Source organism: Schistocerca cancellata, chromosome 3, assembly GCF_023864275.1.
Source record: "Schistocerca cancellata isolate TAMUIC-IGC-003103 chromosome 3, iqSchCanc2.1, whole genome shotgun sequence".
Lineage (NCBI taxonomy): Eukaryota > Metazoa > Arthropoda > Insecta > Orthoptera > Acrididae > Schistocerca > Schistocerca cancellata.
In genome coordinates, this window is record NC_064628.1 from 42,702,201 (window position 1) to 42,726,699 (window position 24,499).

The 24,499-nt window shown below is 41.3% G+C and overlaps 1 protein-coding gene across 1 annotated transcript in view; it reads left to right on the plus strand.

The window, feature by feature from the left end:
- The window catches only part of LOC126176882 (WD repeat-containing protein 3), a 121,609-nt gene that overhangs the window by 66,146 nt on the left and 30,964 nt on the right, over window positions 1-24,499 (plus strand). The window contains 2 exon segments of the mRNA XM_049924082.1: window positions 5,599-5,817; window positions 21,937-22,206. Of these exon segments, the coding sequence (XP_049780039.1) occupies window positions 5,599-5,817; window positions 21,937-22,206 (489 nt within the window).

A 24,499-nucleotide genomic window follows, 5' to 3' on the forward strand; every position in this document is an offset into this window, starting at 1 on the left:
CATGCCCATTTGTCCTGACTGATAACTGGGTGGTAGTCATGCCGATGTAAAAGGCAGAAAGTGTTTACATAGTAGCTGGTATATGATGTGTGTCATTTCAAGATGGCTCTCCCTTTGATAGTATATGTTTTGCCAGTTACAGGGCTGCTATAGGTGGTGGTATGAGTGTGCATAGGGCAAGCTGAACATTCCCTCAGTCAATGCCCACCTGATTTCAAACCTATGACTTCCATCTTTATGCTTACCAATGATTACTTCACGTTAGAGGAGCAGACATACAAACAGATCAGGAGTATGGCCATGGGAATCAGGGTGGCTCCTTCCTATGCCAACCATTTCACAGGTCACTTGGAGGGGGCTTTCTTGGGATCCACAAGACGTCAGCCACTAGTTTGGTTTAGATACATTGATGACATATTTGCAGTATGGACTCACAGTGAGGCTGACCTGTTAAAATTCCTGTAATCTCTAAATACCTTCTCCCAGTCTCCTTGATGTTGATCTCTTTCTCACTGAAGGCCAGCTATGCACTTCAGTCCACATTAAAATAACAAAGAGCTGTACTTACATTTTGACAGTTACCATCCTTTCCCTGTCAAACATTCCCTCCCATACAGCCTTGTTATTTGAGGCAAACATATTTGTTCAGATGCAGACTCTTTAAAGCAGTACACGACCATTCTCACCTCAACCTTCACTGGACGTAATTACCCAAACAGTAGATTTCCCGGGCCATCACATCCAGTCCTGGTACTGCTGATCCCTCCAAAAACATTGTTGGAGCACACCACTTGTCACTCGGATTATACTGATCTTGAATGTATTAATCAGCTACTTCGACAAGGCCATGATTTCCTAAAATCATGCCCTGAAATGAGATCAATTCTGTCTGAGATTTTGCCCACCACATCTAGAATAGTTTTTCTTCATCCTCCCAGCCTCTGCAATATTCTTGTCAAACCCTATGAGTCTTCGGCACCCATCTCCCTACTCTATGGCTCCTACCCCTGTGACTGTTTCCCCTGCAAGACTTCCTATTCCAGCTCTGTAACAAGCAAAACATATACTATCAAAGGGAGAGCCACTTGTGAAATGACGTGTCTTATACCAGCTATTATGTTAACACTGTTTCGCCTTTTACATTGGCATGACTACTACCCAGTTATCAATCAGGTTGAATGGGCATAGGCAGAGGGTGTATACCAGCAACACACGATACCCTGTTGCAGAGCATGACCTCGGTACCACATGCGCCGTCTGGACTCTTCCTCCAGACACCAGTTTCTCAGAACTGTGTAGGTGGGAACTAACGTTACAACATGTCCTTGGTTCTCACCACCCACCTGGCGTCAATTCCTTCCATCTCAGCACTTCTTCACAGTAACTACTCCTTTCTTCATTCTATTATAGTTTTCTGTTTTCTACAGCTGTCATTTCCTGACCTGTCTATTTTTCACCTTCCCCCCCCCCCCCTCCCACCTCTGTAACACACAATACATTTAGCATTTCACCCTTATTAACTACTGTGTGATGTTTTAGTAGTAATCTCTGTCTTTCATATTACCCTGTCTTCAAATTTCTTCCAGTGCACTCCCCAACATCAGTCTTTGTTTCTCATCCCATCCAGCAAGTCTCCCCTGACCCGGGGTTCTGGGTGACTTTTCAGAACTGTACTCCTTTTCCTAAACCTCTCCAGTCCTTTTCCTCAGCCCTCTTCGTTCCCCTTCAACTCTTCTGCCAGAAGGAGGAGTCATTGGCTCTGAAAGCTTGTAAAAGTTAAACCTTCGTGTGTGTGTGTGTGTGTGTGTGTGTGTGTGTGTGCGCGCGTGCGCGTGCGCTCTCCTGCTGCCACTTGGTGAGTAGATTTTTTTTATCTACTCGTTTTTGTTTGCTGTTTTGCCCATTCCAAACATGCTACTTCAGTTATTTTTCGTTTGCTCACTGTTGTATCTAATGTTGATGGAGGAGTGTTCAGTTGTTGTGCAATATCAGCCTGCTTCATGTGTGAATTTCTTTCCTTATCCTCAATAATGTTCTAATTCCTTTGTAAACTGTCTCACTGTCTTTTTATCCATGACAAACCGGTATACAGTTTAACACAAAAAAGTAACTGACTAAAAAGGAAACCACAAAAAAAAGAAAAAATGCAAACTGAGGGGCAGTCAAACGCAAATCACAAACAAAGGAGACCAGAGACTGAATTTGGCTGTTACAGAGCTCAGAAGTTGTCAGAGCTACTACCAACCCGTATAAACTACTTCAGCGTGTTATTTCGACCATATCAAATGATCTGTATGACCTGCAAAGTTGCTGGCACTGAATACTGAAATGTCCTGCACATTTCTGCAATCTCCCAAAAGTAGGAAAGGTTTACAAAGTTGATGAATCAGTGCAGCCAATATGTTCAGCAGTACTGCACCATCTGGAGGGAGATATATGTTGCAGACAGTTATTTCCTACATCTTATGAATCCTGACAGCCACAGCTTCAAGAGGACTTTGAAAGGGCACAGGTTCACCACATACAGAGTTCAGGACATAGGTGCAAACTCCACCTCACACACTATTATATTCGGTACGGTTCTTTTAATATCCCCTATAGCCGTGGAGGGCAGTGGCCGTATTGCTGGGAACCAAGTTTCCTGGAGGGCAATGCAGGAAACAGGCATAAAGCTTAATAGTCGCCGTAGCTCAACCAGGTGGTGGAAAAAACCGCATCCTACTCCCACCACTCTCACAACTCTCGGTGGCAAAAGTTGCAGCGGCCAAATGTTACCAATACCACCAAATTGAAACATGCTAAGTGGGGAGGGAGAATGTGCAAACAATCAGATCAACATGTGTGTAATGTAGTTGGGACTGTGACTTCTAAAAATGGATGTAGTATGCAGGAAAACACTGTGAAGAGGGATGTATTTATGAGTTTCCACTGTACATTCATCAAAAGCTTGAGATTTTTATCAAAAATAATGTAACTTAGTAAATGAGAAAAATTATTTGTGAGCTCCTACCATAAAAAATTTTATCCTTAGAGAAGAAAAGAATGGTAATGAGAGAGCAGATTCATAAAGTGACAAATTTCTGACAACAATTCCCACTAGACATGTAAACATAGATAACCATGCTACTACCTCCTGATGTTGAGAGACTGATGTGGCTACCTCTCTGTGTCAGGCAACTACAAGTTGTTAAACCCAATACAATTATCTGCTCTGAACAGAAATGATGTAAGAAGCACCTCACCTTGCACATGCCCAAAGCCTCCTCTCCCATTCTCTTCTCAAACAGCTAAATATTTGTTTTTCTTTGTTTTCTAATCAGATGAAAATATAAATAACATCAAATATTGCAGGACATATTTGAAGTACATTCATAAGACGGTTCCAGAATGTGCTAATGCTAAGATGAAAAAAAAGTTAATATGTAGTGGGACGCAAATCATTTAACCTACTTCCTTTGGCACAGTAATCCACGAAGGTACCCATTATGCTACACTGTAGTCATAAAATTTCGGTCTTTTGTTTTGGGTATCATAGTGTCTCGTGAAGGCTTACCGTATTTACTCGAATCTAAGCCGCACTTTTTTTCCGGTTTTCGTAATCCAAAAAACCGCCTGCGGCTTAGAATCGAGTGCAAAGCAAGCGGAAGTTATGAAAAATGTTGGTACATGCCGCCACAACTAACTTATGCCATCGAATATATGTAGCGCTACGCAGGCATGCTTTGAAAGATAAATACTGGCGCCAAAACCTCTGCGTCAGTAAATAAATTTAAAAAAAAGTTGAAGACGAGCTTTTTTCCTCCGCCGCGAGTTTCGACCACTGCATTTTCATACATTATCCCACGAAGTAAATACAAATTCCGTATTGTTCATCTTCGAATGTAGCACAATTTCAGTGTACTACGAAAATCTGACTGGCAAGACTGTTTGGGATGTTTGTCAATATGGCCAACTCTACGTTCTGAATTTTTTCCTATCTGTGAGGAGAGATGGTTGCTAATAGGAACCTGATGAAATTTGAATCACATACAGTATTCTCTTCACCATAAGAATAATACGAATATAAACATTTTGCCATGTATTCTTTCGTGTTTGCTGCTATCTCATTTAAATCCTGTCTGCCAAATAAACTACGAAACTAGAGTGAGACAACAGCAAACGCGGAAGAATATACGTTTCGTGTCATGTTTATATTCGTATTATTCTTATGCCTAATAGTGATACAGTCAGAAATGAAGCACGGTAAGTGACTAGATTTTTAAATCTGAGATGACTCTAATTTCTGTGCAGAATTTGATGTAATAAAGAAGCGGCCGCAAAGCTTTTCAAACGGAGAAAAATTTTCGCCCAACTCTCGTTCAGAACATGTTCTATCATACGCAGTCTATTATTTGATTCTTGTTGATGATTATCAAAGAAAGCAGCAGTGTAAGTAACAACAAATAGCAGTCTCTTGTCATTGTTTCGCTAATGAGACGATTCCTCTCTCTCTTTTTTTTAATTGTACGCGGCGGTAGCGCGCCCAAAAGCAAGCCATGCCGCGAGCCGCGACAGGCCGTAAACACGCACTATCGGAATGCGACAAACAATGCATGACACAGTGTAGTAATGCATTTTCAGCTTAAGAGTGACGCAAACACCTATAACAAAGAAAACGGCACTTATCAGATGAAAGCAAAATAAGCAATCGATTCAAACCAGACGAAGCACGTGAAAAAGGAAGGGCACCCGTATAAATACGGACGGAGCGCCTGACGCATAGCAATAGCTACGTGGTAAAGCTTAACTGCTAAGCTTACGACTCGAACCAAACTACTGTAGCTGTATCGTCATTCATTCGACCTAAATTGTGTCTCATATTACAATGGACCAACTTTGTTTCGATTTGGAGGTGCGGCCTACAACTTTTCTTTCCCCTTGAATTTCGAGTCTCAAATTTCAGGTGCGGTTTAGATTCGGGAAATTTTTTTTCCTTTATTTCGAGTCTCATTTTTCAGGTGCGGCTTAGATTCGAGTAAATACGGTATATCCTTTATGTGACGTTAACTCTCATCTAATAATAAGGGTGATGTGTTTCTTATAAATCTTCAGTGTGCCTTTACCATGGAACTGCATACTGTAAATCATAATACAAAATTGCTAAATATGCCAAAATTAATATGATGTCCACCACACTGAGCTGGCAGCTGATAGGTAATCTTTCTGTTTTGTAGGTAGCTTACACTTCTATAAAAAGACAGTATAGACCATCCTTACAGCTCTTCTCCCTCCCCCTCCCCTCCTCCCCCCTGTGCGAGTGTGTGTGTGTGTGGGGGGGGGGGGGGGGAGGCATGCACACATGTTCTCTGATAATGGAATATCATTGAAGGAATAATTATATAATAATAATAATAATAACAGTGGAAAGAGTAAATGCAACAACTCACTATATAGTTTAAGGTTGTGGTAGTTGATAGGCGCGTAAACAAGACTAAACATTGCTAAGTTTTTTGGCAAATTCTCCTTCAGAGCTAATTAGTACAAGAAACACAAGTTACCTATGCAGGTATACATATGTGTTTTTCATCTGCTAATTTACATCCATTTTAAATTTTTCAGCTTGGCTGTGTGACTGGAGGAGACAACACAGTAAAATTTTGGCAGTTTGAATTAGTTGCTGCACCAGACAGTAAGGCCAAAGTGCTTTCATTGCTACACAAGCGAACATTGAAGTTGGATGAAGGTGTTCTGGCTGTGAAAGTGTCACAGAACAATAAATTCTTGGCTGTATCTCTGTTGGATTCGACTGTGAAAATTTTTTTTGCTGACACCTTGAAGGTACGTAGAGTAGTAATGCTATTATTATTTACTTAATAGTGCTATTACATCTGGATTGTTCCTACATAAATGATTTTGCTATGTGGTATGCTTGGTTACAATAGCATCTAAGGATACAACTGTGGCTGTGTGTGTTTTGTACCTGTCTACTACTCAGCATCTTCAGAAATATTAAAACTGACCAATTAAAGAACAAATAATTCTGCATCCAAATAATGTTGAAAGTTTTTCATAAGTGAACATTCTCATGATTTCAACTTTCCATTTGGAAACAGTATGATGTCAACACTTTAATAAAGGCTGCTGCTTATCTGAGAAGAATGGAAATTAACAGAACAGGAATTGTGACAAGATGGGAAAGTAGGTTCTTGTCAGGATATCGCTGTCTGTTGAGTTCCTCTGTTTGAGTAGCTTTACGACTGCCTTCAACTGCAATAAAAGAAAAGTAACGAAGATGCAGTTTTTAATCACGAACTGCCTTCATTTTATGTGACATATCATGTAAAAGTACAATAGTACTGCACTGTACTTGTACAATCCTTGCCCCTCGCTTAGCTTGCATTTGTTGTGAATCTCTTACCAAACGCGTAGTCCTAAGCAATTGGAAATAACCGCAGGTGACACCTGTATATAAGAAAGGTAAAACAGCAGACCTGCAAAATTACAGGCCAATATCCTTAACATTGGTTTCTTGCAAAATTCTTGAACACATTCTGAATTCAAATATCATAAATTTCCATGAGATTGGAAAGCGTATGTCCACAAATCAGCATGGTTTTAGAAAGCATCACTTGTGCAAAACTCAGCTTGCACTTTTATCACATGATGTACAGAAAATTATGGATGAAAGGCAAGAGGCAGATTCCGTATTTTTAGATTTCCAAGAAGCACTTGACACAGTGCGCTACTGCAGACAGTTAAGTAATATACAAGCATATGAAATATGTTCCAAGATATGTAGGTGGCTTGAAGACTTTTTAAGTAATACAACCCAGTATTTTGCCCTTAACAGCCCATGTTCATCAGAGACAAAGGTATCATCCGAAGTGCCCCAGGGAACTTGATAAGACCATTATTATTTTCTCTACACATAAATAATGTGGCAGACAGGGTGGGCAGCTGTTTGCTGATGATGCTGTAGTAGTGTAAGGGAAGGTATCGGAGTTGAGTGACTGATTCGTGATTGGTATGATGAATGGCAGATAGCTCTAAATGTAGAAAAATGTAAGTTAATCTGGATGAGAAGAGAAAACAAACCCATTATGTTCAGATACAGCATTAGTAGTGTCCTGCATGATACAGACACATCGCTTAAATATCTAGCTGTAGCATTGCAAAACAATATGAAGTGAATGAGCATGTGAGGATTGTGGTAAGAAAGGCAAATGGTCAACTTCAGTTTATCAGGAGAATTTTAGGAATGTATGGTTCATCCGTAAAGGAGACCGCACGTAGGATGCTAGTGCGACCTCTTCTTGAGTACTGGTCAAGTGTTTGGGATCCACACCAGGTCAGGTTAAAGGAAGACATTGAGGCAGTTCGGAGGTGGGCTGCCAAATTTGTTACTGGTAGGTTCAAACAATACTCGAGTAACACTGTGGAGATGCTTCAGGAATTTGAATGGGAATCCCTAGATGGAAGACAATGTCCTTTTCGAGGAACACAATTGAGAAAATGTACAGAACTGGCATTTGAAACTGGCTGTTGAACAACTCTACTCCTGGCAACATAAATTTTGTGTAAGGATCCTGAAGGTGAGATAAGAGAAATTAAGGCTCATACAGAGGCGTATAGACAGTCTTTCCCTTGCTCTGTTTGTGAGTGGAACAGGAAAGGAAACGACTAGTAGTGGTACACGGTGCCCTCCACCATGCGCCGTATGGTGGCTTGCAGAATGTGTATGTAGGTGTAGATGTAGACTTCAACTGAAGACAGTTGATTGAATGACAAGAGTAAATTTTCCTTGTGTTTCCGTTTCTTGACTGTCAACTCCAGCAAGTAGACAAGTTAAGTTACGCAGGGAATCTGCAAGGTATTCTAATACAGGAGAGTCAGACTCACCTTTGCGTAACATTTTAGTAACATCATGATTGCCCTGAAGGGCAAACTGTGATATGTTTGTGAACAGGTCTTGAAGTGAAGTGAGGGAGTGGATTACAAAATAAAAAATATAGGGTGTTATTTAAAAAAGACACATTGCTGTTGATACCTTCATAGTGAACAAAGTTTCAAGAACAGCAATCATACTGGTTAATGTCGCCTTGGTAGATGGACAGTATTTGCTTTATACATTTTTATTTTTCTTCTGGTCAAGAAGTTCATTGTGAGGGTCCAGATAAATGTGACTTTCTTTGTGGTGTGGAAACTACTGCTTGTACTGTATATTTGAACCTGGAAACCAAATTGTCTTAAGTACAACAGGCATTTGACAATGCCAACATTTCCTTTTGGCATGATTAGTTGCATGTTCACCAAATTTTTAAGAGATTTTATCACTTCAGAGTATTGACACATCAGAGACCTGCGATTCCAGGTATACTTAATGGGTTCTTTGCCATGTCATCATTCACAGAGATTATAGGTTGACTCTTACACAGAAGATTCCAGAACCAGCCACATTTTACAATGCTATTTTTTTATTTAAACAGCGCCATTACCAGTTTCTAACCGACATGTTCATCTTCCGATGGCTAGTTTGCATTTTACATTAGATTTCGCCTTTTGTTTCCCCCCCTGACGAAACGTCCTTGGGGTGTTAGTGCCCTACAACTACAACAAGATGTGAGAAAATTTGCCTCACAATGATTTCAAGTGATGTAAACAAATTATTATTATTAAAGGGAGATGTTTCAGTTACTTATGATGAAGAATCCGTGCCATTATGTTCCAGTGCAGGTTGCTTATCATATTGCAGCAGCGAATACTGTATAATGCACTTTTGTGTGTATATATGTATATGCATATGATGTAAAGCACCACTTACACACTAAAAAGGTTCATCACATGGAGGTATGTATATGGAGATGGTGATATTACAACCATAACAATGCCAAATACTTCCACTCTCAGAGATATTTCATTATGTGCATGTATGTGACAGTAGAAATTTACAAATTGCTAATGGTACATTGCTTACTATTTACATTGAAAGAGAACTGATTAAAATTAAGTTAAACAAATAAAGTAGTCAGTTATAAAGTGTTACTGCAGTGATATTACGTAAGTATTATGCTATACATTGGAACAAAAGTAAATGTTAAGGGCTAGATGTACATAAATAATGTTACAGCTATGGGCATATTATGGCATGCATTGAAAGCACAGTAAATGGGTTGGGATGGATGTTATATAAATATTACAATAGTGGACTTTTTTTTTTTTTTTTACTTTAAGTTGGAAAACAGGTGAATAAAATTTTGAAGAAAGGCTGCATTGGCTAACTCGGTTTGTTCATTGAGGAGATTTTGTGGTGATTTGCTTTTATGTACATATATTTAAATCTCTCCAAGCAAATTCACAAGGCTACCTTTCTCATCATGGTGCAATACTTGTACATGGTCTTCAACGCTCTTTATTCCACGACTGTTGGTAGTTGTGCATGTGGCAAATGTGGATTTTGAAATATTGTTAAGACATATGGCATCTATATGCTCTTTGAACTGTGTTCTAATGCTTCTTCCAGTTTGTCCCATATAGTAAGAGGGGCAACTTTGACAGCTGAGTTTGTATATGCCTGATTTTTTTTTTTGTATGGGGGGGGGGGGGGGGGGTTGTTGTTCTTCTTTAAGTTGTGAACTGCTAACTGCTGGAGTTTGTTGTTTGTGTGGAAGCTAATTTTAATGTTTGTATTTTTAAATATGTCGCTTATTTTATAGAATATGCTCCCCAAGAAAGGTTCCGCAATATATTTTCTGCTGTTTTTCTACTGTGTCTTGTGTAAGTTGCATGATTGTCTGGTGTGCAGCTTTGTTTTCTGATGGTTTTTTAATATCTTTTGATTGTTTGTCTATCATGAGAGGACTATATCCATTGTTTGAAGCCATGGTTTCAATGATACTGATTTTTTTTTCTTTAACTGGTTCAAGTGGAATTTCGTGTAGGCGGTTCAGTGTGGATCTAAAATATGCTATCTTATGCTGGTTTGGATGACAAGATGAGCTGTTGATACAGTGGATGTTGGTTTCCTATAAATCTCAAAATTATGATTATGGTTTTTGTTGGTGATTTTTATGTGTAGGAAATTGATGTTGTTGTTATTCTCATGTTCAATAGTGAATCTAATGTTTTTGTGCATGCTACTCAGATTTGTTGCTAATGTGTCTATTTCCTCATTGGTGCCATCAAAAAGTATAATTGTATCATCAACATATTTTGATGTTGATGTGACTGTTAGCTCCAAAGAATGTCTGCTCTTAGTGATTTATGTAAATATCTGCTAATGTGGATTTTGAAATATTGTTAAGACATATGGCATCTATATGCTCTTTGAACCATGTTCTAATGCTTCTTCCAGTTTGTCCCATATAGTAAGAGGGGCAACTTTGACAGCTGAGTTTGTTTATGCCCGATTTTGCATTGGTTCCAATGTATAACATAATATTTACATAATATCACTGCAGTAACACTTTATAACGGAGTGCTTTATTTGTTTATCTTAATTTTAATCATTTCTCTTTCAATGTAAATAGTAAGTAATGTAACATTAGCAATTTGTAAGTTTCTACTGTCAGTACATGTAGGTAATGAAATATCTCTGAGAGTGGAAGTCTTTGGCATTGTTATGGTTGTAATATCGCCATCTCTGTATACATACCTGCGTGTGATGAAACTTTTTAGAGAGTTAGTGGTGCTTTACATTATGTGCATATATTTATACAAAACAGTGCATTATACAGTTTTCGCTGCTGCAAGATGGTAAGCAACCTGCACTGGAACATAATGGCACGGATTCTTCATCGTAAGTAACCGAAACGTCTTCCCTTTAATAATAATAATTTGTTTACATCACTTGAAATCGTTGTGAAGCATAATTACAGTTAAAAAGACATCTCACATTTTGTTTGGTTGTAGGGCACCAACACCCCAAGGAAGTTTTGTCAGGTGAGGAAACAAAAGGCGAAATCTAATGTGAAACGTGAACTAGCCATCAGAAGATGAACTTGTTGGTTCAAAACCGGTAATGGCACTGTTTAAATAAATAAATAGCATTGTAAAAAGTGGCTGGTTGCTGGAGTCTTCTGTGTAAGAGTCAACCTATAATCTCTGTGAATGATGACATGGCAAAGAACCCATGAAGTATACTTGGAATCGCATGTCTCTGATGTGTCAATACTCTGAAGTGATAAAATCTCTTAAAAATTTAGTGAAAATGCAACTTTTCATGCCAAAAGGAAATGTCGGCATTGTCAAACACCTGTTGTGCTGAAGACAATTTGTCTTCCAGGTTCAAATATACAGTACAAGCAGTAGTTTCCACACCACAAAGAAAGTCACATTTATCTGGACCCTCACAATGAACTTCTTGTCCAGAAGAAAAATAAAAATGTATAAAGCAAATATTGTCCATCTACCAAGGCGACATCAACCAGTATGATTGCCCTTCTTGAAACTTTGTTCAGTATGAAAGTATCAACAGCAATGTGTCGTTTTTAAATAACACCCTATATTTTTTATTTTTTAATCTTCTGTGTAAGAGTCAACCTATATTTTGTACACGTCCATGGGCTCAAAATGTCAGTTTTTGACAAAATAGCATTAACAGAGTTCATTATCATTTTGTTGTTGAAACAAGTTCACTACTGCTGTGAACATAGACCTGCATGTATATGTGGCCGTAAGACTTCGCAGCTTCATTTGAGACTGCAACCCAGTGAATTTCACTGTTTCCTTCACCTCTTCCTGAAGTGCTTCACTTCATGCTTTTCTTATTTTGCTAGTTCCATCTTTAAACATTGCTTTTCCCATAACAATGAAACCACCCTCTGACCATTTCAGCTTAGGATAGGTGTAACAGTTTTCTCTGCCAATGTCATATTTCCTCAAATTACTGCACAGCAAATTGCGCCAAAGATGCTGCATTTTGGAGATCTTCAATTCTGTACATCAGTTGAACTGCATATTTTTGTAAGATGTAAATGTAAATACAGAGATGGCCAAATATGACACTTCAGCTTAAAAAACACCATCATCAACATGGCACCTGCATGGTTTGCTTCAGTCAACCAACCAACAGGCAATGGACACACTGACTCCACACAGACATTTTTCTGACAGTAGAACAGAACATTGACAATATGTATCATAATATTTATTCAGTATTACTTTTACTATTTTGTGAAATGAAGTCTGTGTTGACTGCTTGATCTGTAGCACAGCCCTAAGGACTGAAACAGTTAAAAAGAATGAGGTGCCATGTTGATTTATGTGTCTGAAAAAGCTAAAGTGCCATGTTTGCTTACTTTCATATTTACACTTGCATGCTACATAAATATGCAGTTTAATTAATGTGCCACACTAAAGATCTTGCCAAAATGGGACATTTTTCTTGTATTCTACAATATCACCACCACCACCACCACCACCATTTAAGACTAATTATGCCTTTCAGCATTCAGCCTGGAGCATAGTCCCCCTTATAAAATTTCTCCATGATCCCCTATTCATTGCTAACATTGGTGCCTCTTCTGATGTTAAGCCTATTACTTCAAAATCATTCTTAACCGAATCCAGGTACCTTCTCCTTGGTCTACCCCGACTCCTCCTACCCTCTACTGCTGAACCCACGAGTCTCTTGGGTAACCTTTGCTTCTCCCATGCGTGTAACATGACCCCACCATCTAAGCCTGTTCGCCCTGACTGCTACATCTATAGAGTTCATTTCCAGTTTTTCTTTGATTTCCTCATTCTGGACAACCTCCTGCCATTATACGCATCTACTAGTACCTGCAATCATCCTAGCTGCTTTCATATCTGTAACCTCAACCTTATTGATAAGGTAACCTGAATCCACCCAGCTTTCACTCCCATACAACAAAGTTGGTCAAAAGATTGAGCAGTGCACAGATAACTTAGTCTTGGTACTGACTTCCTTCTTGCAGAAGAGAGTAGATCGTAGCTGAGTGCTCACTGCATTAGCTTTGCTACACCTCGCTTCCAGTTCTTTCACTATGTTGCCATCCTGTGAGAATATGCATCCTAAGTACTTGAAACCATCCACCTGTTCTAACTTTGTTCCTCCTATTTGACACTCAGTCCGTTTATATCTCTTTCCCACTGACATTACTTTCGTTTTGGAGATGCTAATCTTCATACCATAGTCCTTACATTTCTGATCTAGCTCTGAAATATTACTTTGCAAACTTTCAATCCAATCTGCCATCACAACTAAGTCATCTGCATATGCGAGACTGCTTATTTTGCATTCACATATCTTAATCTCACCCAGCCAGTCTATTGTTTTCAACATATGATCCATAAATAATGTGAACAACAGTGGAGACAGGTTGCAGCCTTGTCTTACCCCTGAAACTACTCCGAACCATGAACTCAATTTACCGTCAACTCTAACTGCTGCCTGACTATCTATGTAAAGACCTTTAATTGCTTGCAAAAGTTTGCCTCCTATTTCATAATCTCGTAGAACAGGCAATAATAATGTATTCTACAATAGGGCTAGGAAATTTGACTTCAGCAGATAAAACTATTATCAACTGACACCACACCTAGGTATCAGTTTTTAAATAGGAAATGAATGGACATTTTAAGGTTATGTATGTACCTCAGCCTTGAGAACAAAAATCAAGATCCAGTTTCAACATTAAATAACTAGCAGTTACTAATATCAGTAAATGTCCTTCAGATATATAAGATTTTATGTGGGAATGGGGAAGTGCCAGATTTCCCAGTATTTTGTAAAAACCACGGATTGTGTGTTATGTCACTGAAAACTACTGTTTTCAGGTTATTTTCCATGTTACCATTTACACGAAATCCCTCCTTCCTGTGGGTCCAGGGGTTAGAATAGGCCCAAGGTATTCCTGCCTGTTGGAAGAGGCAACTAAAAGTAGTCTCACAAGTTTCGGCCTTCATATGATGGTCCCCTGTAGGGTTTGACCTCCATTTTACAAAATTTTTTCGAAGAGCAAGCCAATTGGGGAAGGGTGCCTTATGTGGTGCATTGTGTCCATGGTGCATTGTGTCCATTGTGCATTGAGATCTTTAGCCCACTTCCTCATCATCGCATTGCAGTCCCGCTCATTCTCAATCTCTTGGACGAGGACACCTTCCTGGGTGCGTTTTCTGCCATACACTGTGCAATGTCACCTTCTGCACTGATGATGACCATGGACTACTTAGCACCTCATATCCAGCACGGTAGCCAGTCCGTTGTGGTGGAGCCACCATGTACCTTGTTGGTTGTAGCCCCCTGACAACACAGGGATAACTCTGCTGATACCTGCGCCGTTAACTCTCCACGTATGCCATGGAGTAGATGCCATTCTCCGTGGGGCATCAGGACTCCCAGCAATGGCCATCCTGCCAGATGGCCCTTGCTGAGGCTGGGTGGTGCCCATGGAGAGGCCCCCTGGTTGGAGTGGGTGGCATCAGGGCGGATGACATGCCATGAAGCGTAGTCCGTCATCTCTTGCTGGTGGGCTGTCACCAGTCTAAGCAGGCAAGGTCTAACTTCAATGCTAAGAAATATGACCCAAATTATTCCCCTCCCTGGCCACACCATTGGAGGAATGCCAGGCTAAGGATGGTAGTGAAGCTTATTCGCCCTGCTACCTCATATGTACAAGAGTTGATGGGGAATCTTTCCTGTCCATGAAGCCTCAGTTTTTTGTGGAGCATTTGGAGGATTAGTTTGGGGAGGTGGAGGGCTTGTCCAAAATGCGCTCTGGGTCAGTCTTTATAAAAACAGCATCCTCTGCCCAGTCACGGGCATTACTCACTTGTGACAAGTTGTGGGATGTTTCTGTTACCATGACGCCCCATAAGAGCGGAAATATGGTCCAGGGTATTATATCCCACAGGGACCTTCCTTTGCAGTCTATCAATGAGCTGCGTGCCAATTTAGAGCGGGGAGTCGTTCATTTTGTCCGGCATGTCCATCATGGTGCAAGGGATAATCAGGTTGCCACAAGTGCCTTCATCTTGGCCTTTGAGGGTGAAACGTTGCCCGAGAAAGTCAAGGTGATGGTCTACCCAATTCACCATGTGCCCCGCTTCCCATCTGTGTCAACTGCAGACAGCATCATTCACCTTGCTCACCAGACTGCAGGATTTTACAGAAAGAGAAGAAAATCATGGAATATAAGACCCTGGACCGAGTGACCTACACTGAGGCTAAGAGGAAATTTGAGCGCCTACATCCTGTGGCTATGACCTCCTCTTACGCCGTCGCTACAAGAACAGTTGTCGCCCCGTCAGTTCCTCACATTCCTGTCGCCTCTCAGAACCAGAAGACTACCCTTGCCCCATTGATGGTGGGGAGCACTTCCCCTGTTGCTCCTCCACCACCTACTTCGGGAGCAACCCCCCCCCCCCCTCCCCCTTCCCCACCACCATTGGGGAAATCAGTCCCCACTTCTGAGCTGGAGAAGCATAAGTTGTCTTTGGCTCCTCACGCTAGGAAGGGGTCCCTTGGGTCACTCCCTTCCCAGGTTTCTGGTAGTGGGAAAGATTACAGCTGCGAATGGTTGAAGAGCCCAAAAGCAGCTGGTTGTAGGGCTTCACGCTCATCCTCAGTCCCGGAGACAGAATCGGTGAAGTCCTCCCAGCCAGGGAAACCCAATGAGCAGCAAGAGAAATCTGAAAAGAAGGTCCCCAAGACCAAGGGAATTGCGCTGGCACCCACACCACTGCTACCTACAAGCTCTGTGTCTGGGGATAAGGTGGAGATTCTGGTGTGCACTGAGGACCTAGATGTCACCGAACGCTCAGACACAATGGATATAGACTGCTTGGGCAAAATGTCGGTGGCAGCAGGTGACCCTGAGGTGTAAACTGCTTCATTGAATGTTCCATGCCTTCCCAGTCTCATGATGATGTCATCCTCCGGTGGAATTATCGTGGTTTTTTTCCACCACCTGGCTGAGCTACGGCAACTGTTAAGCTTTACACCTGCTTTCTTCATTGACCTCCAGGAAACCTCGTTCCCGGCAATGCGGACCCCTGCCCTCCACAGCTGTAAAGGATACTACAGGAACCGTAGCGACTATAATCGAGTGTCAGGTGGAGTTTGCGTTTATGTCCCAAACTCAGTCTGTAGTGAACCTGTGCCCCTTCAAACCCCTCTTGAAGCTGTGGCTCTCAGAATAAGGACGATGCAGGAAATAACTGTCTGCAACGTATATCTTCCTCCAGATGGTGCAGTACCCCTGAACGCATTGGCTGCACTGATTGATCAACTCCCTAAACCTTTCCTACTTTTGGGTGATTTTAACACCCATAACCCCTTGTGGGGTGGCACCGTGCTTACTGGCCGAGGCAAAGATGTCGAAACTTTACTGTCTCAGTTTGACCTCTGCCTGTTAAATACTGGGGCCACCACAAGTTTCAATGTAGCTCATGGTAGTTACTCGGCCATTGATTATCAATTTGCAGCCCAGGACTTCTCCCATCTATCCACTGGAGAGCACATGACACTGTGTGTTAGTGACCCCTTCCCCATCTTCCTGTCACTGCCCCGGCGTCAGACCCACAGATGCCTGCCCAGACGGGCTTTAAACAATGCAGACCGGTAAACTTTCACCTCTGCTGTCACCGTTGAATCTCCCCCACACGGGAACATCAATGTGATGGTTGAGCGGGTGACTACAACAGTTGTTTCTGTGGCAGAAAACATGATCCCTCGCTCTTTAGGATGCTTCCTGCGAAAGGCAGTCCCTTGGTGGTCGCCAGAAGTCACTGAAACAATTAAGGAGTGTCAGCGAGCTCTACAGCGGCATAAGCTGCACCCTTCCCTGGAGCACCTCATAGCGTTTAAATGGCTCCATGTCCACGTTCGCCAACTTATCAGACAACGGAAGCAGGAGTGTTGCCAGAAATATGTCTTGACCATTGGGTGCCATACGTAACCTTCCCAAGTCTGGGCAAAGTTCAAACATGTTTTCGGGTACCAGACCCCAACAGGTGTTCCCGTTGTTAACACAAATGGCGTGATATCTACTGGCACAAATGCGATTGCCAAGCACTTTGCTGAGCGCTATGCTCAAGCCTCTGCGTCAGAGAATCCCCCCCCCCTCGCCAGTCCTTCGCACTCTCAGACAGCGGCTGGAAGTGAAAGTCCTCTCATTCACTGCACAACACAGTGAACCCTATAACGCCCCATTTACTGAGTGGGAGCTCCTCAGTGCCCTTGAAAATTGCCCCGACACAGCTCCTGGGCCAGATCAGATCCACAGTCAGATGATTAAACATCTCTCATCTGACTGCAAGCGACATCTCCTCGTCATCTTCAACCAGATCTGATGTGATGGCATCTTTCCATCGCAGTGGTGGGAGAACACCATCATTCTGGTGCTCAAACCTGATAAAAAACTGCTTGATGTGGATGGCTATTGGCCCATCAACGTCACCAATGTTCTTTATAAGGTGCTGGAATGTATGGTGTGTCGGCAGTTGAGTTGGGTCCTGGAGTCATCTGGCCTACTGTTCCATGTCAGGGTGGCTTCCACCAGGGTCAGTCTACCACTGATAACCTTGTATCCCTCGAGTCTACCATCTGAACAGCCTTTTCCAGATGCCAACACCTGGTTGCCGTCTTTTTTTTATTTACGAAAAGCGTATGACACCACCTGGTGATATCGTATTCTTGCTACATTATACGAGTGGGGTCTCCGAGGCCCACTTCCGATTTTTATCCAAAATTTCCTGTCGCTTTGTACTTTCCATGTCCAAGTTGGTGCCTCCCGTAGTTCCCCCCTTATGCAGGAGAATGGGTCCCGCAGGGCTCTGTATTGAGTGTATCTCTATTTTTAGTGGCCATTAATGGTCTAGTAGCGTCTGTAGGTCTGTCCGTCTCACCTTCTCTGTATGCAGATGATTTCTGCATTTCTTACTGCTCCACCAGTACTGGTGGTGCTGAGCAATGCCTACAGGGAGCCATCCGCAAGGCGCAGTCATGGGCTCTAGCTCACGGTTTCCAGTTTTCGGCCACAAAGTCGTGCGTTAAGCACTTCTGTCGGCATCTTACTGTTCATCCAGAACCAGAACTTTACTTTAATGACAATCCACTCACTGTAGTGGAGACATATCGATTCTTAGGACAGGTTTTTGGTGCCCGATTGACTTGGCTTTCTCACTTTCATCAGCTTAAGCGGAACTGCTGGCAGCACCTCAGTGCCATCCTCTGCCTAGGCAACACCAACTAGGGTGCAGATCGCTCTATGCTGCTGCAGCTCTACAGAGCCCTTGTCCAATTCTGTCTTGACTATGGGAGTCTGGTTTATGGTTTGGTGGCACCCTCAATGTTGCTTTTACTCAACCCAGTGCACCACTGTGGCATTCGTCTAGCGACAGGAGCTCTTAGGACGAGTCCGGTGACCAGCATCCTGGTGGAGGCCGGAGTCTCGCCATTGCAGGTTAGGCGTGCACAACTGCTGGCCAGTTACATTGCACACGTTCGTAGTTCTCCTGCACATCCGAATCACCATCTTCTTTTCCCACCCAGGGCAGTTCATCTCCCGCATCGGCGGCCAAGGTCAGGGCTTCCAATTGCAGTCCGTGTCCGATCCCTTCTTTCGGAACTGGAGTCCTTGCCTTTACCACCTATACATGAGGTCCGTTCACGGTGTACACCTAGGCCGCAGTTTCACCTGGACCTTTCACATGGCCCTAAGGACTCAGTTAACCCCGCAGCTCTCTGCTGACACTTCCTCTTGGCTCGATGACTGACGGTCACATCAGCTTCGCGTATCTCCATGGAGGATATATTGAACAGTATTCCTTGCCCGATGGCTGCAGTGTTTTCACTGCAGAGCTGGTGGCTATATGTCGTGCTTTTGATCAGATCCGTTCAAGTCCTGGGGAGTTGTTTCTTCTGTGTACTGACTTCTTGAGCAGCCTACAAGCTATTGACCAGGACTACCCTTGTCATCCTTTGGTAGCGTCCGTCCAGGAGTCCATATATGCCCTGGAACGGTCTGCTCATTCTGTGGTGTTTGTCTGGACCCCAGGTCACGTCGGAATCCCAGGCAATGAACTTGCCAACAGGCTGGCCAAACGGGCTACGCGGAAACTGCTTATGGAGGTTGACATCTCTGCAACTGACCTGCGTGCAGTACTAAACCACAAGTTTTTGTGGCTTTATGAGAGGCATAACCTCAGCAGTCACAACAAACTGTGTGCTATTAAGGAGACTACAAATGTGTGGCAGTCCTCCATGCGGGGCTCTCGCAGGGGCTCTGTGGTTCTCTGCTGGTTCCGCATTGGCCACGCTTGGGCGACACACGGCTACCTCCTGCGCTGTGATTATCCACCTCAGTGTCAGGGCTGCGCCCCGCTGACAGTGGCCCATATCTTGGTGAACTGTCCTCCTTTGGCTGCCCTGCAACGGACTCTTCAGTTACCAGACTCACTGCCATTCTTTTAGGTGGCAATGCCTCATCGGCTAATTTAGTTTTACATTTTATACATGATGGTGGGTTTTAGCATTCTGTATAAGTTTTCGCACATGTCCTTTGTTCCTTTGTGTTCTCCACTCTAATGCTTTTAGGGTGTATGTTTTAACGTGCCGCAGAGTGGCTGGCTTTTCCTTTTTATTCATGTGGTCGGCCAGCCATGGTCAACTGCTCTCTTGTTTTTACCCCTTCTACCTGTTTCTTGCTTCTCTCTGTGGTTTTTTTACTTTTCCTGTTTTGTCCATAGTAGTGTTGGTTGTCCTTGTGTTGTTGTTCTGGTTCTTCCTTTCTCCTGTTATTGTGCTGTACATCTCTTTTCTTTTCTTCTTTTTCTTGTGTAATTATTTTACTGGGAACAAGGGACCGATGACCTCACATTTTGCCCCCCCCACCCCACCCAATCTTTTAAACAAACCAACCAACACGAAATTTTCCTGTCCCTTCATACAACTGGAATTGCATGGAGAGAACTTTTATATGATTTGTCACGTCACTTGGGGGACAATCTACACTAAATTTCGTAATCTAAATCTGACCACAGTTGCTTGATCACTTTGTATCTGTCAGAGTAAACACTGAGTTATTTACGTTCCACCAGGACTTTCCATTATCATAATTTTAAATTGTGTATTTTAGTTCTCAGTGTTTCGATTTATGCCTTCAGTCATAATGTTACATGAGCAAAAAAAGAATTTATGTAGTATAGGTCTCACAAGGGGAGGCCGCCAATTGTGAAATTCAGATTCGATTCATACTGCGCATAATAAAAGCTCATGGCCAGAGGTGTAATGTGGCAAAGCACCAAGATGCACTTCTCAGCCGTTGTCGAGAAAATCGACAGTTAAAAGAAACCGTTGTGGTGAAATACTCTCTATGATTAATAATTTTCTACAGCGTCGTGGCGCAGCGGTAAGCGCTCGGGTTCATAATCCGAAGGTCGCCGGATGGATCAAATCTCGCGCCATGCAACCCTCTTTTTTTTTTTTTTAAATGCGCGCGCGCGCACACACACACACACACACACACACATATATATATATATATATATATATATATATATATATATATATATATATAATTCCCAGCAATCAGTTGCAACAATTATGCATATAATATGTTGCTGAAAGTCGTTTGTTATGGAATAACTGGCGACTTCAAACATCATTATGTTTTCCGCAAACAGAGTTGTATTTCACTAATGTTATTAATTGTCTTCATAATGTTTACCATTTATAGTTAACGGAAGACGTATAAACGATATTCCGAAACGAATACGTGTAGTGTAAGTCAAACGTTCGAATTAGAATAGAGACCCCACGATTTTTGCCGATATGATACGATACGCGTGGTATGCATCAAACCTGACGAATGATAGAACAATTTTTCAGAATGTCAATCAGGTGTGTTTCCCAACAGATAATTTAAAAAAGAATTGTTGTTGTAAAAATGCATTGTTTATCAGATGTGCTCGATGTCGTGCTGTTTTCTGCTTTCCATGTTTCTATGATAACTATCACTCTGGTTCGTGCGATACTCCAGCTACTTCTGGTCACTAATTGTTAATTATGTGCGAGTGTATACTGAACTTTTCAATAAATTGTATCCATTTTAATATTATTTGTGATATTATGTTTTATTTCAAGTATTATTTTTCCACGACAAACGACTTTCAACTACTTATTATATGCATAATTGTTGCAACTGATTGCCGGGAATTTTTGTGTGTGTGTGTGTGTGTGTGTGTGTGTGTGTGTGTGTGTGTGTGTGTGTGTGTGTGTGTTTGTATATATACATTTGAATTACAACTGTCGATTTTCTCGACAACGGCTGAGAAGTGCATCTTGGTGCTTTGCCACATTACACCTCTGGCCATGAGCTTTTATTATGCGCAGTATGAATCGAATCTGAATTTCACAATTGGCGGCCTCCCATTGTCAGTTGAACACTTTAGAATGGTGTTGAAGTGTACAAGTAACGCATTGCCATCTCTTTCCTTGCAGCTACATTCACTGCAAAAAATTATAAATTCAAAATTAATCTTCAGACAAGTGTGAGTACTGCAGTCATATTTGATTCATTTACAGTAAGAGCGAGCCTGTATAATCATAGACCATCTTTCACAGAACTATTACCAAGCAAAATGGCAGAGAGGTTAGCATACCAGACTGTCATTTAGGAGGAACAGGGTTGAAATCCTTGTCCAGTCATTCACATCTAGATTTGTCATATTTTATCTAAGCCAGTGAAGGGGATTGATGGGATGACCTCAAGGCTGATTTCATTCCCCATTCTTATCCTTATCCTTACCCAGTTCAGAAATTTTGAGTTGTGCGTCATACAGAAAAACTGGTTACATAATTGAAACCTTATTGCTGTGCATTTTCTAAGAAAATGTATTGTGTTAATTGTGCTGTTACTGCTTTAATATACTTGTAGGTCAAATGTACAGTTACCTGTGTGATATCATTTATAAAAATATTTACTTTTCTTTCAGTTCTTTGTTTCTCTTTATGGTCACAAACTGCCTGTGCTTTGCATGGACATTTCATATGACTCAACAATTATTGCAACTGGAAGTGCAGATCGCAACGTGAAAATCTGGGGACTGGACTTTGGAGACTGCCACCGTTCATTGTTTGCACATGATGATTCAGTAACAGGCCTAATGTTTGTGCCCAAAACCCATTACTTTTTTACTTGTGGAAAAGATGGAAGAGTGAAATATTGGGATGCTGATTCATTCTGCAAGATTGCCACATTGCAGGTGATTTGCTTTATTCTTTCTTGTTATTTTTTGTTTTAGTTACATAGCTGTGAAAGCACAAAATTATGTGAATTCCATTTTCATAAAATTTGGGAAACTTTTAGAGAGAATGCCTTGGGAAAATCATGAGTAAAGGAGTGGTTCAGCTGCTTCAGAATAACTGGACATTGGTGGAGAGTGACCAGTATTCTGGGATGCCACAAACAGTGCACATTGCAGCTGTTGTGTTGAGGAAATAAATATAACAATTGATGTTCTTTGTTTCACCTTTAAGGAGATTTCACCTTAAAGCAGATTTCTGAAAAGTTGGGATAAGCAAAGATTTTACTCAGGAAATTTTATGTGATAATTTGAATACATGCACATTGTCTGAAAAATTCATGCGGAAGCCACTGTCAACAGAGTAGAATCCAAAAACAGCAGGACACGTGTGAAGAAAAAGCAGTGGTATGCCAACTGTCTTCTTTGATAGCTGTGGCTTGTTGCAGTATTGAAATACACCACAAGTAATGCAGTTAACAACAAAATACTAGACCTGTGAAAGGCAAAAAAAGTGCCTGGTGCATCATGATAATGCTCCAGTTTATTCATCGCACCTGATACAGAATTTCCTGACAAAAGATATTATTTTGGTTTTTGGTCAAGTTACCCTACTCTTCATACATGGTTTGTTTCAACTTCTGGTTGTTATTTAAATTGCAGATGCTACTGAAGAGGGTCTCTTTAAAGAGCAAATAATGCAGAATGTGATGAGAAACTGGTGACCACTCCAAACTGTGTGTTTCTAAAGATATTTCCATCAGTGGAAAGATGAGCAGTAAATATATGGTGTCAGACAAGGCTCATCATAAGGAAATACTTTGGAGGGAATTATGAAAGCATAAAGAATTTGTTTGTTGTAGCAAATCAGTCTTATATGGAAGAGTAAAGGTGATTTGTATGAGAAGATTTGTCTAAGGAAATACTTCCATATGTTCGTTGTCATTCCCTTACTTTTATTTCAGTGACATGTTATATCTCCAGAACACACCATTTTTGTATTAATTTAAATATTTTTGTTTTTTTGTCTACTAGTGTATTCAAATCCTTGTCTGTAGCTTATGTCTACAGTCACTTTTCAAGTTGCTTTAAAAGAATGGTGCAAATTCCATGAAAATGATAGTAGTGGGAAATTACTTTTTAAGCACATACTTTATAAAATATCAATAAGCAATTTTATTGATTGTACTGACCTTTAATCTGAAACTGTTGGTCTTACATAATTTTTACATTTCATTTATACCTTTTCACCAAAAATCTAGAATTTAGTTTAACAATGAAAATAAGCAATTTTTGACAATGTGATGTAATTGGATAGATGAAAAACCTACTCGCCAAGCAGTGACAGGAAAACGCACACAGAAAAAAGTTTTAGGTATCAAGCTTCTGGAGCCAATGGCTCCTTATTCCAACAGAAGTGTTGAAGCAGAAGGAAGAGGAGGTAAGGAAAAGGACTGGAGAGTTTTAGGAAAAGGGGTAGATTGGAAAAGTCACCCAGAATCCCAGGTCAGGAAAGACTTATTGGACAGGATGAGAAAGACAGACTCTTTCCTTCTCATTCTGTCTGGTGAGTCTCCCCTGATCTGGGGTTCTGGCTGACTTTTCCAAACTCTACCCCTTTTCCTAAAACCCTACATTCCTTTGCCTTCACCCCTTTTCCTTCCGGTCCAAGCCTTCTGCTGGAAAATGGAGCCACTGGCCCCGAAAGCTTGTGTACCTAAAATTTTTCTATGTATTCTGCCGCTGCTTGGTGAGTAGATTTTTTATGTATCCAATTACATTAGAATTATAGTTTGATTCAGTTTCTTTTGATGAAGTTTTTTTATCTGGCTTTCTAGCTCAAAATATTTGAGTTCTGTATAAAAAATTTAACAGAAGTGTGAAGGGGATTACAAAATCTGGACATATATTACATATGTAAATATGCCATCAAACTGTAGACAGGAAGTATATTTAACTTCAAATCACAAAACTTGCTACATCATACACTAAAATGATTGTGTAATAAAACTATGCAGTGTATGAGATAGCAGTTGGACCCAGTGAGAGAACTGCATCCCATTAATGACATCATGGTATTATCTGTTTGTAAATACATTGCAGCACAATGAAAAATTCTTCTGTAGGACTTGACATAGAGTGGAATGTATCTTTGTATTTATCTGCGCTATCAGGTCCCAACTTAACCAGCACCTTGGAAATCAGGACGCATTCCAAAAGAAGTGCCCACAGTGTGTGACAATTATGATTGTAT